At 42.8% G+C, this 15,154-nt stretch overlaps 1 protein-coding gene across 7 annotated transcripts in view; it reads right to left on the reverse strand.

Annotated features, from left to right (window-relative positions):
- The window catches only part of LOC118657761 (protocadherin gamma-C4), a 143,298-nt gene that overhangs the window by 110,859 nt on the left and 17,285 nt on the right, over positions 1-15,154 (reverse strand). Inside the window, exon 1 of one of the 7 annotated variants that reach the window (XM_036312293.1) lies at positions 11,128-14,552. The exons of 3 other annotated variants lie outside the window; for them this stretch is intronic. In XM_036312293.1, the coding sequence (XP_036168186.1) occupies positions 11,128-13,548 (2,421 nt within the window). In that variant the 5' untranslated portion in view covers positions 13,549-14,552. Of the gene's footprint in view, positions 1-1,962; positions 4,711-5,496; positions 8,114-11,127; positions 15,023-15,154 lie in introns of those variants that run through there. 3 more of the 7 variants (XM_036312290.1, XM_036312285.1, XM_036312301.1) reach the window with 3 other exon arrangements.

Genomic DNA, 15,154 nt, shown 5'->3' on the forward strand with positions numbered 1-15,154 from the left:
TTGTTATTTACTATTAAATTCTGATTAAAACCATCAAAGAATTATATTAAAAATGCCTACGCAAATCAGCTTTGAAAGTGTGTCTGACTGAAATCTCTTGGTTAGTCATATACATTTGGGATCTTGAAATAAATAATTCTACAGTTGCTGAAGTATAATTACCACAATACTGATTTAGAAAAGCATGTATTATACCCTTAGCAGCTAATTTAAAGACATCAACTCAATCAGTTTTTATGAAGACTGAAAATTTCAGGTTACAAAAGAAATTCTCATTCATTATCAAAGTATCTTTTCAATTGTTTATTTTACTTGTGCAATTGTTTGTTTTAGATGCATAAGTAATCAATCTATTCTTTATCAGATCATAGACTAGTCCAGCTCAGAACTGGAACAGAACTTGACTATCATGTAGTTCAACAACTTATCAAAATATATTATCCTCAGTATTCTATTAATTCCATGGCCATTAACTTAGGTACTTTTTAAAAGTGCCAATAATAGAACCTCCTAATTCCTTAGCAGTCCATTTTCTCATAAAACAACTTTGACATCTCAAAACTTTTCTTTTTTTAATATGTATTTTTATTCATTTCAAAGAGGAAGGAAGAGGGAGAGAGAGATAGAAACATCAATGATGAGGGGGAATCACTGATTGGCTGCCTTCTGCTGGGGATAGAGCCTGCAACTCTCAACCCCAATATGTGCCCTGATGGGGAATCAAACTGTGATCTCCTGTTTCATAGGTTGTTGCTCAACCACACTGGCCAGGCTGCTTTTCTTTTTCCTACTCATCAAGCCATAGTTTCAGTCACATCTTTGGGCCACAGTGAATTAGACTAATTATTCTTTTAAATGACAACCCTTTGTTCCTTAAATATTTGAACAGTGTTCCTACATGACAGAGCCTTATTTTATCTAGGTTACATTTGCTAATTATTTAAATTCTTAGTTGAACATTATTAAGTCTTTATTCTCCCATTCATTAGTCACTCCTCTATTTTTAGAGTTGTATCCTGTGACACTATGAGCATATTTTAACATTCACTCTCTCTTAAAAATTATTTAGAGAGAGAGGAAGGGAAGAGAGAGAAACATGGATTTGTTGTTCCACTTATTTATGCATTCATTGGTTGATTCTTGTATGTGTCCTGACCAGGGATTGAACCCAGAGCGTTGGCTATGGGAACGATGTTCCAACCAACTGACCCGCCAAGGCTAATTTTCATTTATTCATTTATTTAAATATAATTTTTATTGTTGATAGTATTACAGATATCTCCCATCCTCCATTTTCATTTTTAAATATTTCCCCATATTTTCTGTGAGGTACATAAGTCTTTTTAATTTAATTTTTACTTTGAGGACTATTGATATTGTGACTGGCCCAAGATGAAAAACAGATAGTTCCAAATATATTCAGGTAGTTCCAAGGATATTCAGATAGCTCCAAGGATATTCAGGTCTTCAAATACCAAAGATCTGGTCTTCTTAATTACTTTAATCTTTTATATAAATAATTTTTTATTACTAAGTAGTAAGGGGGGGAAATCTCTCACAGATCTCCATAATTTCAGAAAATACTCGCTATTAATTAAAACTGGGGGAGGGGAAACCAAGAAGTTGAGCTTCTTTTTAAAAACCTGCAATTTAGTTTTCACATTAGAACAAGAATCTCAGAAATGTCACATAATGGAAAAGAAATATCTAAGAAATGAGATGTATGTAACCAAAGGCACAAAGAGCTTGCCAAGAGGAGAAAAGTAAAAGAAAATCCAGGGCATACATTATTAAGATTATTTTGGTAAAATTTGAGAAAACTAAGATAGAGCTCTATTAACAAAGAAAAAATGTTATAAAAATTATATGATTCTCTCCAAAATACTAAAAAGATTAAGCTCTGATCAAATAGAATTTTTAAATTTTCTGTTCAAATAAAACCAATAAAAGCAATAATCTCACCTGAACAAGGGAGCCTTCCTCTTTACAAAAACCTGAGTCTTCCTGAAGCAAAAGAGGATCGCTTTTCTCACAGCTCTCCTGGCTGATGAGTGTGTCTGCATAGTTGGGCTGGGGGAAGATTAGGTGACTCTTCCGAGAGTCAGCAGTGAGGGAGACCTCATGGGAATAGGTCTGCAGGAAAGCCCGTACCCCGTCCACGTCCATAAAGTGCGAGGCAGGTACGCCCACCAACCCACCTCCAGAACCCTGCAGATAGCGGGATGTGTGCCAGCGCCTGAGCCTGAGTGCCAGCAGGATGATGACAAAGGCGAGAAAGACGCAGGAAACCACAGCCACTGCCACCACCAGGTACAGAGTGAGGCCTGAGGCTTCGGAGTCATGAGGGACCTCCAGGCTGCCCAGGTCAGCCAGAACATCTGGGATGCTGTCAGCCACCGCCACAGTGAGCGTGACAGTGGCCGAGAGAGGGAGCTGGCCATGGTCCTGAACTGCCACCACCAGGCTCTGCTTGAGCGAATCTCTGTCCAACAGGGCCCGCGCAGTGCGCACCTCGCCCGTGTGCAGCCCCACCACGAAGAGTCCTGGCTCGCTGGCCTTGAGCAGGCGGTAGGACAGCCAGGCGTTCTGGCCTGAGTCTCTGTCCACTGCCACCACCTTGGTCACCAGGTATCCGGGTTCTGCAGAGCGGGGTGCCAGCTCCACACCAGTGGACCCGTCGGTGGGGATGGCAGGGTACAGTATTTCGGGTGCGTTGTCATTCTGGTCCAGCACAAACAGACTCAGGGACACGTTGCTGCTGAGCGGTGGGTCCCCGCTGTCATGTGCAGTCACTCTCAATTGCAAGTCACGGAACTGCTCATAGTCGAAGGAGTGCAATGCATACAGGACACCAGTGTCAGAGTTGATGGAGACATAGGAGGATAGAGGCACACCCTGGATGGTGTCTTCATCCAGGGAGTAAGTGACTCTGGCATTCTCGTCACTGTCAGGGTCGTGTGCAGTCACAGTGAAGATGGAAGCACCTCTGGGGTTGTTCTCAGGGACATAGACAGAGTAGGCGGAGTGGGGAAAGGAAGGTGGGTTGTCGTTGGTGTCTGACACATGTAGAGAGATCAAGGTTTCTGTAGACAGAGGTGGCACCCCTTTGTCTGTGGCTGTCACAGTAATATTGTACAGGGATACCTGTTCTCGATCTAGAACTGTATTGGTCACTAATTGATAATAATTGTCTACTGACTTTTCTAGCTCAAATGGCAGACTTTTTGAGATAGAACATGTTACCAGGCCATTCAGTCCAGAGTCACGGTCATATACTTGAAGAAGAGCAATTACTGTTCCTGGAGGAGTACTTTCCACAACTGACTTGCCTCCAGATGTGACTACTACTTCTGGTACATTATCATTCACATCTAAAACAGTTATTAAGACTTTTGCTCTGCCTTGTAGACCTGGCTGATCCCGAGCTTCAACCTCCAACTCATAAAAGCTGGAATCCTCATAGTCTAGATTTGCAGAAATTGATATTTCTCCAGTGAAAACATTCAAGCAGAAAATCTTTGAGATCTTTTCTGTTATTCTCACAAAGGAATATGTTACTTCTGCGTGGATCCCTTCATCCTGGTCGGTGGCATTTACTGACAACAGTGGTGTACCTATTGGCAGATTTTCAGGAACACTCACAAGGTAGACAGGCCGAGTAAACACTGGAGGATTATCATTTGCATCTAGGACAGTTACCAGAATTCTCGCAATGCCTGAACGGACAGGGTCACCTCCATCCATGGCAGTAAGAACCAAGTGGTGAATAGACTCTCCCTCCCGATCCAGAGCGTGCTCCAGCACCAGCTCCGGGTATTTGGGCCCATCGGTTTCACTTGACACGTCCACTGAGAAGTGACTACTCCCGCTGAGCTTGAAGCCCTGAAGAGAGTTCACTCCCACATCCGGGTCAGAGACCTCCACTAGTGGAAAACGAGAGGATGGGACTGCGTTTTCAAGAATTTTCACTTCCAATTCTTCCCTTAAGAATTGGGGTGTATTGTCATTAATGTCCACTATTTCCACCTCTATGGGATAAAGCTTTAGTTTGTCCTCAATAAGGATATTAAAACTCACCAAACATCGCGGACTCTGAGCGCAGAGCTCCTCCCTGTCTATCCTGCCCGCGGTGACCAAGCTGCCTCTTTGAGTATTCAGAGCAAAAAGCTGCGTCCTACCTCTGGAGACAATTCGGGCTCCGCGCTCCGCCAGCTCCTGGGGCTCCAGCCGCAGATCTTTGGCGATGTTGCCCACGAAGGAGCCTTTGTCCAGTTCCTCAGGAATGGAGTAACGGATTGGTCCAGCCGGGACCCCGGCCCCCCACAGCGTCCCCAGGAGCATATAAAGCAGGACAAACCGGCTGTGGTGCCAGCGCCTTTGCAGAGCCGCCATTACTGGCTCCTTATGGACTTCCCTGGAGTGATGCGTAGGCGGAACAGGTTCTCTCTGTTCTTAGGCTTCTCAGAATTAAAGTTCAAGATCCATAAACAAGCAGAGTTCCGATGCGAGGCGTTTTAGGTCAGAATTTTTGCGCAGCTGCAGAGCTTTTGTATCTGATCTGCTTTGTGCTTGGAGGATATAACTGGAGTTCTCATTGCTTTCCTTACCCGGGTTAGTGAACAGCGACGCTTAGAGTCCTAACTTAATACTGCATCGTATTTGTGAAAAGATCATAGAGAAGATCTGAATTCAGCTAAATCTGCATAGATAGCACTCATAAAATTTCTCTCCCCAAGAGTGAGAAGCATTTGGAAAAATAAAAGAACCTATTTTAATAATTTTAAATGCTCCCTGGAATTTACCATTCATTTTTGTTGTGATATCTCTTATGGCCTTGGAGAACAGAAAGATTACACTTTTCTGTAAATCTTTAATTATCACACCCCCCCGCAATTTATATTTGTCCCATTTTAAATAAGGGAACCAACAACCACAAACATATTTGAACCAATTCACCTAGTGACAGTTAAGTGTTGTCATTTAAAATTTTTCATTATCTATTTTAAATTAAAATGTAAATTAAGCCCTAATTTAGCCAATATCTGTGTATACTTTTTAAAACATGCAAACGAAGTGAAAATATATGGGCTACAATGAAAAATATTATATATTATAGGGTATAGGGTTTATATAAACCACAATTTAGGATTGACTGCATTGAAACTAAGAAAAACACTTAATTGTCTGCATTTATGTTTAATTATATATAGCTAATGTGTCTCACAATGAGTGTGTGAGGTACAAATGTATTAAAAATGTTTCAGGATATATTGTTTTAGGATTAACAAAAATTTCAAGACCATCACAAGGTGACTTTGTATGAAAGAACAATTGCAACACAGATAAATAAAGAATTTCCAACACCCTCATTGTATGCCCTCCAAATCAATAAAACACAAAATCAAGATATGTTTAGCCGGTGTACTTTTTACCTCTAAAATTACGAATTGAAACCTAATTATACTTACAGGAGGAGAGAGTTTTGAAGTAACTCACCTGTTGCAACTTGACTGAATCAGATGTCATTTGGGGATTATCATTACGGGTACTCTCAAACCAAGAGGCTTCATTACATAGAAGATCTTGTGGTGGAGCATTTTCAGGATTTATATTGACAAATTTAAACTCAGTCTTGGAGCAGTGTGAGGCAGCGCATAAATTGTAGGAATAGGGCAGAGTCCCGTCGCAGTAGTTGGGGAAAACCCCAGGTCCAGCCTTGGAGCAGACACCACCTGTCTGAAAGCAACTCCAGGCAGCGGGGCTGGAGGAGCGTCGCAGGGTCAGGGCGACCGCCAGAATCACCGCCAGTAGGAAGAGCACGGAGATCAAGGTCAAGGCCACCACCAGATAGAACTGCAGCTCAGCCTGGGGGTCAGAGGATGCTGGTTGGTCACCGAAGTCTGGCAGTACATCCTGCAGGTTATCAGCAAAGACCAGGTGCAGCGTAGCGGTGGCTGAGAGAGGTGGCTGTCCACTGTCGCGCACGGCCACCAACAGGCGCTGGCGGGCCGATTCCCTGTCGCCTAAAGGTCTGGCCGTGCGCACCTCGCCCGTGCGCAGCCCCAGGCTGAAGAGTCCGGGCTCGCTGGCCTGCAGCACGTGGTAGGACAGCCAGGCATTGTGTCCCGAGTCCGGGTCCACCGCCACCACCTTGGTGACCAGGTAGCCCGGCTGCGCGGCGCGCGGCACCGTGTCGAAGAGCGCAGAGCCGTCGGGCCCCAGCGCCGGGTACAGCACCCTGGGCGCGTTGTCGTTGCGGTCGCCCACCAGCACGCGCAGGCTCACGTTGGCGCTGAGCGCGGGCGAGCCCTGGTCGCGGGCCTGCAGCGTCAGCTCAAAGGCGCGCAGCTGCTCGTGGTCGAAGGCGCGCTGCGCGAACACCACCCCGCTGTGCGCGCTCACGGACACGTAGGACGACAGCGCCCGTGGCTCCAGGTCGCTGGCCACGATGGAGTAGGACACCTGGCCGTTGGGTCCCAGGTCGGGGTCGGAGGCGCTGACCTGCGCTATGGAGGCACCCGGTGGGTTGTTTTCTGCCACGCGGACCAGATAAGAGGCCTGGTGGAAAACAGGAGCATTGTCGTTGACATCATCGATGTTTAACGTGACACTTGTTTTGGAGGAGAGGGGAGGCTTGCCCTTGTCGGTGGCTGTGATGGTGATGTTGTATTCCGTAGTCTGCTCTCGATCTAGGGCTCCATCTGTCACCAACTTGTATGTATTTTTTGTATCTTGAACTATTTTAAATGGGGAGTTTCCATTTAGTTGGCATAGGATTTCCCCATTAAAGCCAGAATCCAGATCATGTGTTTTGATCAGGGCAACAACAGTCCCCAGCTCTACATCTTCTTGTATATGTTTAGATTCAGAATCCAGGGTTATCTCAGGAGCATTATCATTTTCATCCAAAATATCTATCTGTATTTTACAATGTGCTGTGTGACGTCCACCATCCTTTGCTTCTACCCCAATTGTGTAGCGCTCTCTCTCTTCAAAGTCCAGTCCGCCACCAGTGGAGACTTCCCCTGTTTGACTGTTCAGCTTGAACAGCTGTCTCACTGCCTTACCAATGTTGATGAAAGCGTAGGTGATCTCGGCATTGATGCCTTCATCCAAGTCAGTGGCCATCACACTTAGCACAGAGGAGCCAACTGGCAGGTTCTCTGGAACACTGACCCTGTAGGTGTCCTGGGTGAACACTGGGGGGTTATCATTTGCATCTGCTACAATAACCCTGATCTGGGTGGTGCAGCTTCTGGCAGGCTCACCCCCATCCACAGCGGTGAGGACCAGGTGGTGGCAGGACTGCTCTTCCCTGTCCAGGGGAGCCTTCAGTACCAGTTCTGGGTATGTAGTGCCATCAGGGTTCTCTTTCTGGGTCAAAGAGAAGTGTGGGTTGGGGCTGAGGTAGTACTGCTGCAGGGAATTGACCCCTACATCAGCGTCTTGTGCAGATTCCAAGGCAAAGGTGGCCCCAGTTAGGGCCAGTTCACTGATTTCCAGTTCAGTGATATTTTGGCTGAAGGTCGGTGGGTTGTCGTTGACATCCTGAATCACCACGGCTATATGAAAAAAGTTCAAAGGCTTTTCAGCAACCATTTCGAATTCCAGAACGCACGTTGACTTCTTGCCACAAATCTGCTCTCGGTCTATACGGTCGTCCACAAGTAAGTCCCCGTTCTCTGTGTTCACTGTAAAGAATTTCTTCTTGGCACTAACCCGCAGGTTCTGAGTAGGCAAATCTCGCACACCAAGCCCCAGATCCTTGGCGAGGTTCCCCACCAGCGAGCCCCTGGCCAGCCCCTCGGGAATCGTATAGCGAATATGCTCGGCGAGCGCCGGGCAGAACAAAGGCAACAGGAGGAGAAAGGGCATTCGCCTCCGCCCAGCCTGGTCCTGCGGTCCCCAGCGGTTTCCCATCCCGCTTTCTGAGCGTTTTCCTTACTGATTCCGAGGAGCAGCGATCGATCCCTAAATAATCCCAAGAATTCTCTGAGCAAGAGTGATTCCTTGATTTGTCTTGGCAGACAAACTCTCTGATCGCTAGCTTCTCTGCCGAGAGCCGGAGAGTGCACAGTTCTTCCGATTCCTCGGTCTGATGGCGATTCCTTTTTCAAGAGCCGACACTTCGCTCAGCTCTAGCCGACAGCGGCACCCCGCGTCTCGGCCGCAGAACTGCAGTAGTGGTTACTAAATCAGCTCCAAATCGGAGCCGCCTAGAATACAATTCCACTGTGTCCTGATGCAGGTACTTTTCTTCCCATTTTACAAGGATATAACATTTTAAATGTTTACTATATCTTCGGCCTTGTTGTCATTTCTTTGAATGTGAACTGTACTCATCCAAATTAAGTGGGTTTTACTCGTCAGAGAGCAGACGTACCTTGCTGAACATATGTATTGACATAGTCGTGCTTTTAGTTTTCATTGCCATAAAATGGTCATAACAACATATTCCCTGCTTACCTTAGTAGAACTGAGGGCAAAATAAAATAATATATAGGAAGTAATACAAATTAAATAGTGTTGGTGGTGGCAGATGGTGTAATTCGTAAATTCTTAAAATGACAATTTGTATGGTTATTCCACTCTAGTTTCTTTTCTTGTTACTTATAAAATTAATAAATCTCATAGCTTTTAGTTTTATCCTATGCTTCACTTTCTTCTATCTTATCTTTATCATCTTCTTCCCAAAGTAATTGATAGATATCAAGGAGATTGGTGGTCTTTACAAAATAGAAGTATGGCAAGAAGCAAGATACTCTATTTTCCTTAGTTTCCAAGTGTCTACTGCCAATTAAATGATTGTGATTTAAAAATTATACTACTCATTTTATTTTTCCGCAATACATTACCATCATCTTTAATTGCATTGTTTCTTCTCAAGTATCTTAACAGTGGTGAGTTATTCAGATTATGGGGGTGAATCATGAGACTAATGATTATATATCCCAAAGAGAGTAATCTACATTGTTCACTTTTCTTTGGGCCCCAGGTCATACTTTGATAATTATTGACACTTTCTTTGTCAATAAGCATGCCAATTTTCATGTTTCTGATGGATGTATTACAGTTTCTATTCCATTTCCAAACTAGAAATATTCATAAAGAAATTGTTTTAAACCTACATAATGTCATTCTAAAATTTGACAGGTGTGTAGCAATGTTGAACTTATAATGGAATACTATTAGAGCAACTTGAACTGCTCATTGTATTTAGTATTCTAGACAGAAACTCATTAGCATCTCTATACAAACATAAAAACATTACTTACTCAAGACCTTGTTCCAAAACATGACTGAGTAAGTGCCTTTCCACCACATATGAACACTTCAATTAGTACAGGAAAGTTATTTTTTTCAGAACACACATGAAACTAAAGATTTAAACATTTTAAGAGTATGTGGTATAGAGGATGTGCACATGCAGAGTGTGTGAGTCAAGCATTTTATTATGTAAAGTATACTTAAAATATACTCATAAAATTTAAGACCCATAGACCAGAATTTTATTAAGAAAAATCTGTTAATTTAAGATAAGCACAGCCCCTGATGAATGAGTTTTAAACATTGAAACCATTTTAAAGTTGAATTGATTTTCCAAACACAAATGTAAAGTTTATAAAGTCTATAGAGGTTTACAAGGTATTTCTCCATTGCATGAAGAAGTTAACTCAGGACACATACCCAACTCTATAACCTTTTCTTTAAAAAATGCAAAAGTGAGTTTTTATATAGAAGTGAATGATACCAGTATCTATCATACAGATTCTCTTGTTACTCTTTAGATGCACTCACTATTCAGTGAGTCTGTACATTTTACATGAAGGTCAGAATTGTCTATATATAGACATAATTAGATCCTCTTCAAATAAATGTTTTAAAAGTATTTAAAAATAAAAACCAAGTGGTCCTATGTTCCCAAATGTATCAACAAACCTTTGATATGGTTGAGTAATATAGCCTATTATCCCATTAATATTTTATTTCCATTTCCTCCCATTTATTAATACTTTGTAGCTGATGTTCAAACTGTTGAAAGCACAAAATTTGAAAGATAAAAAAATCTTTTGAAAAGAAGCTTCTGAAAATCATCTCTAGTAAATCAGATGACAAAAGTGAATAGGGTAGTTCTTCCATGACACAACATATACTCATAAAATGTGAGACCCAGAGATCTGCCTTTTATTAAGAAAAATCTTAATTTAAGTTAAACATAGCCCTGAGAAATTAGTTTTAAAATTTGAAACAATTTAAAAGTTGAATTGACTTTCCAAACACTAATCTTAGTCTCTTATAATAAAGCAGAATTGTACGCAAATATTCAGGTAGATATTGATTCTGAAAAGTGAAAGGGTTACCTGTAACTAGAAGGTGCCAGGTATGTGGTATATTTGAGTTTGATGAATGTAGTGATATCTAAATCTTTGGAGATTTTAAACTGCATCACAGAATAAAGCACAATTGTAAGGCCCCTCACTGATTCCTTCTCTCAACTAATACACACATCTAATAATCTTATGGTTTAACCCAAACTTTCCAGATTTCAGAACTCAAACATTATCATCAATATAAATTTAATCTTTTTTCTGACATTTCTCATGCAGACTTTTTCTGTATTTGTCCAGTGATTTATTAAAATATGTAAATTATTTCCTTATGCAAACAGCAGATATGCTAAACCACAATATCCTTTCTAAAACATATTCACAATTGGTTTTAGGCAAATATTCAAAAGAAAACATTATCTAACAGTTAGAACTAATCAAACAAGATAATAGCAGTTCTGAGTATAAGAAAGTTCTTTGTGTGAAGTGATTATGTTTAACCACTTCTAAAGTACTTGTTTAAAAAATAATAAAGTACTCTTTTAATTTAAGTGTATGGATATCAGCTAGATTTTCTAAAATATCCACATATTGAAAAAATAAGATACTATACCCAAAATATAATTTGATAACAAATGGAGAAAACATTAATTATCAAATTACACTAAGCTAATCTCTAAATAAAGCAAATAATGATTCACTATTTATATAATTAACCTATTTGAATGTGGGAGAAAAATAACTGAGGAAACAAATGAACAAAATGCTCTAAGCATGCCTACTAAGAAAGAAAACTCACCTGAACAACTTCTAGTTCTTCATTTGCATTTATCTTCTCTGATATCAGAAGAGGCTCGCTTTTCGCACAGCTCTCCTGGCTGATGAGTGTGTCAGCATAGTTGGGCTGTGGGAAGATCAGGTGACTCTTCCCCGAGTCAGCAGTGAGACAGATCTCATGGGAATAGGTCTGCAGGAACGCCTGCACCCCGTCCATGCCCACAAAGTGCGAAGCAGGCACACCTGCCAGCCCTCCTCCTGAAGCCTGGAGCAGACGTGATGTGTGCCAGCGCCTCAGCCTGAGTGCCAGCAGGATGATGACAAAGGCTAGAAAGACGCAGGAGACAGCAGCCACTGCCACCACCAAGTACAGAGTGAGGCTGGAGTCATCAGGGTCAACAGAGGGCTCCAGATTGCCCAGGTCAGCCAGGACATCTGGGATGCTGTTAGCCACAGCCACGGTGAGTGTGACGGTGGCTGAGAGAGGGGGCTGGCCATGGTCCTGGACCACCACCACCAGGCTCTGCTTGAGCGCGTCTCTGTCCAGCAGGGCCCGTGCAGTGCGCACCTCTCCCGTGTGCAGCCCCACCATGAAGAGCCCTGGCTCACTGGCCTTTAGCAGACGGTAGGACAACCAGGCGTTCTGGCCTGAGTCTCTGTCCACTGCCACCACCTTGGTCACCAGGTAGCCAAGCTCTGCAGAACGTGGTGCCAGCTCCACACCGGTGGAACCATCAGTGGGAAGTGTGGGGTAGAGGATTTCAGGAGTGTTGTCATTCTGATCCAACACGAACAGGCTCAGTGACACATTACTGCTAAGTGGAGGGTCTCCACTGTCGCTGGCTGTCACCCACAGTTGCAGGTCTCTAACCTGCTCATAGTCAAAAGAGCTCAGTGCATACAGCACACCGGTGTCAGAGTTTATGGAGACAAAGGAGGAGAGAGGCGTTCCCTGAAACATGTCCTTGGCTAGAGAATAAGTGACCTGAGCATTGTTGCCACTGTCAGGGTCATTGGCGGTCACAGAGAAGATTGAGATGCCTCTGGGATTGTTTTCTGGAATATAGGTAGAGTATGACGTGTGAGGAAAGATGGGAGGATTGTCATTGATGTCTGCCACTTTTAGGGAGATGTGGTTTTCTGTAGACAGGGGTGGGTTTCCACGGTCAATGACAGTTATTGTGATGTTATAATCTGAGATCTCTTCTCTGTCCAGGGTTCTAGTTGTCAATAAATGATAGTAATTATCAACTGATTTTTCCAATTTAAAGGGCAAGTTCCCAGAGATAGAACATGCAATCTCCCCATTCTCTCCAGAATCACCATCATGTACACTAAACAATGCAATTACAGTTCCAGGAAGACAATCTTCAGAGACGGAACTGGCGAGAGAGGTGAGGATCATTTCCGGGACATTGTCATTCACATCCTGTACTGTGACCACCACCTTAGCGCTGGCAAGGAGAGCACCTCCATCCTGAGCTACCACTTCCATGAGGTAGAATCTGGACTCTTCATAATCCAGTGACTGCACTGTTGAAATTTCACCCAGGTTGGAATCAAGTTGGAAAGTCTGTGAAATTTTGTCTTCTTCATTGCGAAAAGAGTAGGTCAATTTTCCATTTATTCCCTCATCTGGATCCGTGGCGGTTAGCGTGAGCAGCCGAGTGCCCACAGGTATGCTCTCTGGAACACTCACTCTGTACTCGGATCGAGTGAACTGGGGCGCGTTATCGTTTGCGTCGAGGACCATCACGCGGATGTGCGTAGTGCTGGAGAGTATGGGGTCTCCGCCATCTAAAGCTGTGAGGAGGAGGTTGTGAACAGCCACTTTCTCCCGGTCCAAGGGCTGTTCCAGTACCAGCTCGGGATATTTTAGTCCATCACTTCCACTTTTCTCATCCAGAGAGAAGTGCATATTGGAACTGAGCTGGTAACTCTGAAGGGAGTTCACACCCACATCCGCATCTCGAGCAAAGGGAAGCACTAACCGTGTCCCTGTAGCAGCATTTTCATTAACTTTTACTTTTACTTCCTCATCGCGGAAACGTGGGAAGTTATCATTAATGTCGATTATTTCTACTTCTACGCCATAAATTTTCATTTTATTCTCAACCAAGATGTTAAAACTCACCAGACACCGCGCGCTCTGGGCGCAGAGCTCCTCCCTGTCTATCCTGCCCGCGGTGACCAAGCTGCCACTTCCTGGGTTCAGAGCAAAAAGCTGAGTCCTACCTCTAGAGACGATGCGGACTCCTCGCTCCGCCAGTTCCTGAGGCTCCAGCCCGAGATCCTTGGCGATGTTGCCCACGAAGGAGCCTTTGTCCAGTTCCTCCTGCACTGAGTAGCGGATCTGCCCGGCCCTGGCTCCCCGCTGCATCCCCAAGAACAGCAGGAGCAGGAGCAGCTCTCTGCAGCCCCAGCCCCTCAGATCATCCGCCATTGCCTTCTTTCCGACCAGTTTTCTCTTAGTTCTGGTTCCTGCCTGCTGTCTCCTTACTTCTTAAAAGCCAAAGGGTACGAATTCCTTGTCGGAAATGGGAGAGAGGCGCGGGTAGAAGGCTTTTTCCAGGAGCTTGTCTGTCCTGTGTGTGTTTAGTGCGGAAGAAGCTGAGAGTCCGGTCGCATCTAGCAGCAGCTTCTTTCCCACTTTGGTGAACAGCGACGCTCAGAGTCCTAACTAGTTACTACACCAATTCTGTTTTCATATCCTGTTTTATTTGATTTTTAATAATTTTGCCGCATCCTTTATGTATTACTGCGTGACACTGTTTATATTTAATTAAGGTTTGATTTTGAAATAGCAAGACCCATAAACCCCTGAGATCAATATAATAATTAGATTATTTTTACTCTTTAGAAAAGTTTTATTTAATGTGCCATTGAGCCTATGTCCTTTATTTACTTTTTACCTAAATTGAGTCCATTAAATTAGAACATTGTAATTCTTACTTTTGTAGGTTTTAAGATTTCATCATTGTATTAAGATATATTTATGAAAACGTGCCCATTTGTACATCAAAAATGCCAAGGAAATAAGTCTAGCTCTCAATGCACCTTTGCAAAAAGGTCTACTGATTCATGCAAATTGTATTAGTTGTCATATGCAGAAAGAACTGAGAGTTCATTTTGTTACATGTGAGGTCTTTGAGAAAGTTTCCAGTTTTTCACACTAGAAATAAAGCAGTTACACTATATGAGACTGAGAGTTTGAGTTGGGTTAGCTATGCATTATGAATATTTTCCTATTACCATGTCTAAATTGGAGTTAGACATCATACAGTGACAGGCTCTTGGGGGGAGGGAATCTATACAGTGACTTTAGCAAATGGCTTTAGTTCACCATCCATGCAGAAAATATGTCTATAACTTAACAGGGAGCAGGCAGCCCACTGGACTTTCTATGTTGAGGAAGATATTTAAAGTTATCACCTTTATATAGTAGCAAAACCTCATGATTTAAAAAAATGGACATGTTGGGGAGTCCATTATGTGAGAGAAGCAATTTTTACTAAATGGTATCTTCATAGGGAATTGAAAAATTAATATAGTCTATATCTATAAATAGAAAATTCAGAAAATAAAGTTTTAAGTACAGAATGTGAGTATAGGTTACAAAATTTTCTCAATGTACAGTTTTCACAAGAGCAATTTATTACTATACATGAGAGAAAAATATTTCTTCCATTATTAAGCACACTACTAGTAGCAGATACTACAGACCTCAAACTTTGACCATCCGTTTAAAATAGATCTGGAATCCCAGACACTTAGCTTGTAAAGACACAGAGATTGCTGGTGTGTTTAGGTCAGTCCTACCCATGTTCTGCTGTTGACAAGCCATGACACTGGGGACAATTCTTCCTTTCTTTAGTTCCAAGTTTTCCCAAACTAATAAGATGGGAAGCTCCTTTACTCTGAAATAATATAATTTAAAGAGGAAGTGAAACTAAAAATTTGAGTAATAAAAGCCCCGAATATGAAATAAATAGTTTAAGATGCCAATAGTATTAAATCTTCAGAGGCAAGGGTTGTAAAGATGAGGAAGA

The sequence above is a fragment of the Myotis myotis genome, unplaced genomic scaffold, assembly GCF_014108235.1.
Source record: "Myotis myotis isolate mMyoMyo1 unplaced genomic scaffold, mMyoMyo1.p scaffold_m19_p_6, whole genome shotgun sequence".
In the NCBI taxonomy this organism is placed as follows: Eukaryota; Metazoa; Chordata; class Mammalia; order Chiroptera; family Vespertilionidae; genus Myotis; species Myotis myotis.